Source organism: Haplochromis burtoni, unplaced genomic scaffold (assembly GCF_018398535.1).
Source record: "Haplochromis burtoni strain Fernald_Lab_line unplaced genomic scaffold, NCSU_Asbu1 Contig_83, whole genome shotgun sequence".
NCBI classification, from domain to species: domain Eukaryota; kingdom Metazoa; phylum Chordata; class Actinopteri; order Cichliformes; family Cichlidae; genus Haplochromis; species Haplochromis burtoni.
Genome location: NW_024582444.1, coordinates 1,263,407 through 1,264,062, shown reverse-complemented (window position 1 = coordinate 1,264,062; position 656 = coordinate 1,263,407). Strand labels below are relative to the sequence as shown.

The 656-nt window shown below is 41.2% G+C and overlaps 1 protein-coding gene across 1 annotated transcript in view; it reads left to right on the top strand.

Moving 5' to 3' along the window:
* Positions 1 to 656, top strand: part of ublcp1 (ubiquitin-like domain containing CTD phosphatase 1) — a gene marked incomplete in the record, with an annotated part of 16,756 nt that extends 16,100 nt beyond the window's left edge. Inside the window, 1 exon segment of the mRNA XM_042222300.1 lies at positions 356 to 656. Coding sequence (XP_042078234.1) covers positions 356 to 383 — 28 coding nt within the window.

Genomic DNA, 656 nt, shown 5'->3' with positions numbered 1-656 from the left:
GCAGACAACAGCCGCTCTATCACGTGACAGATACTGCTCCGATGCGCTGAGCTGAGTTACGCCAAGTAGCACGTTTTGTGAGGTGATTTTGTGATACTTCGGATCAGATTACATTTTTTATTTTTCTCCGATATCCGATCCAGTAATTTAGGTCAGTATCGGACCGATACCAATACGTAATATCGGATCAGTCCATCTCTAGTACATGGTAAAGGCTTTAAATGTTCTTCCATTATGTAGTTACTCATTTTTAATGTTGTGTCCCAGTGTCATTCGTACATTTCCCCAAATCAACATGAATTCAACTGAATGTGTTTAAAATATGCGCTGAATGTGTGCCTGTTTGTTTCTGCAGGTACCTATCTAAGAGGCAGCACCACTGAGGAGGGACTATATTATCAGCGCAAAGACTTGGAGTGGATGCAACCAATGCATCATCCGCTTGTCAAACACAAGAACAAACATAAAGTCCTTCATACCAAACCTCACTAAAAGTCCAACACTAACCCTACAATTACACACAAGGTCAAAACCTCAGGACTGAGACGGGCTTCCCAGTTTATATATCTGCATGTTCTCTGCCTTCTCTTAGTCTGGAACATTTGTTTGTTCAAATATTGTTTACAGTTACTATCAGTGTGCAAGGTGCATTGTGG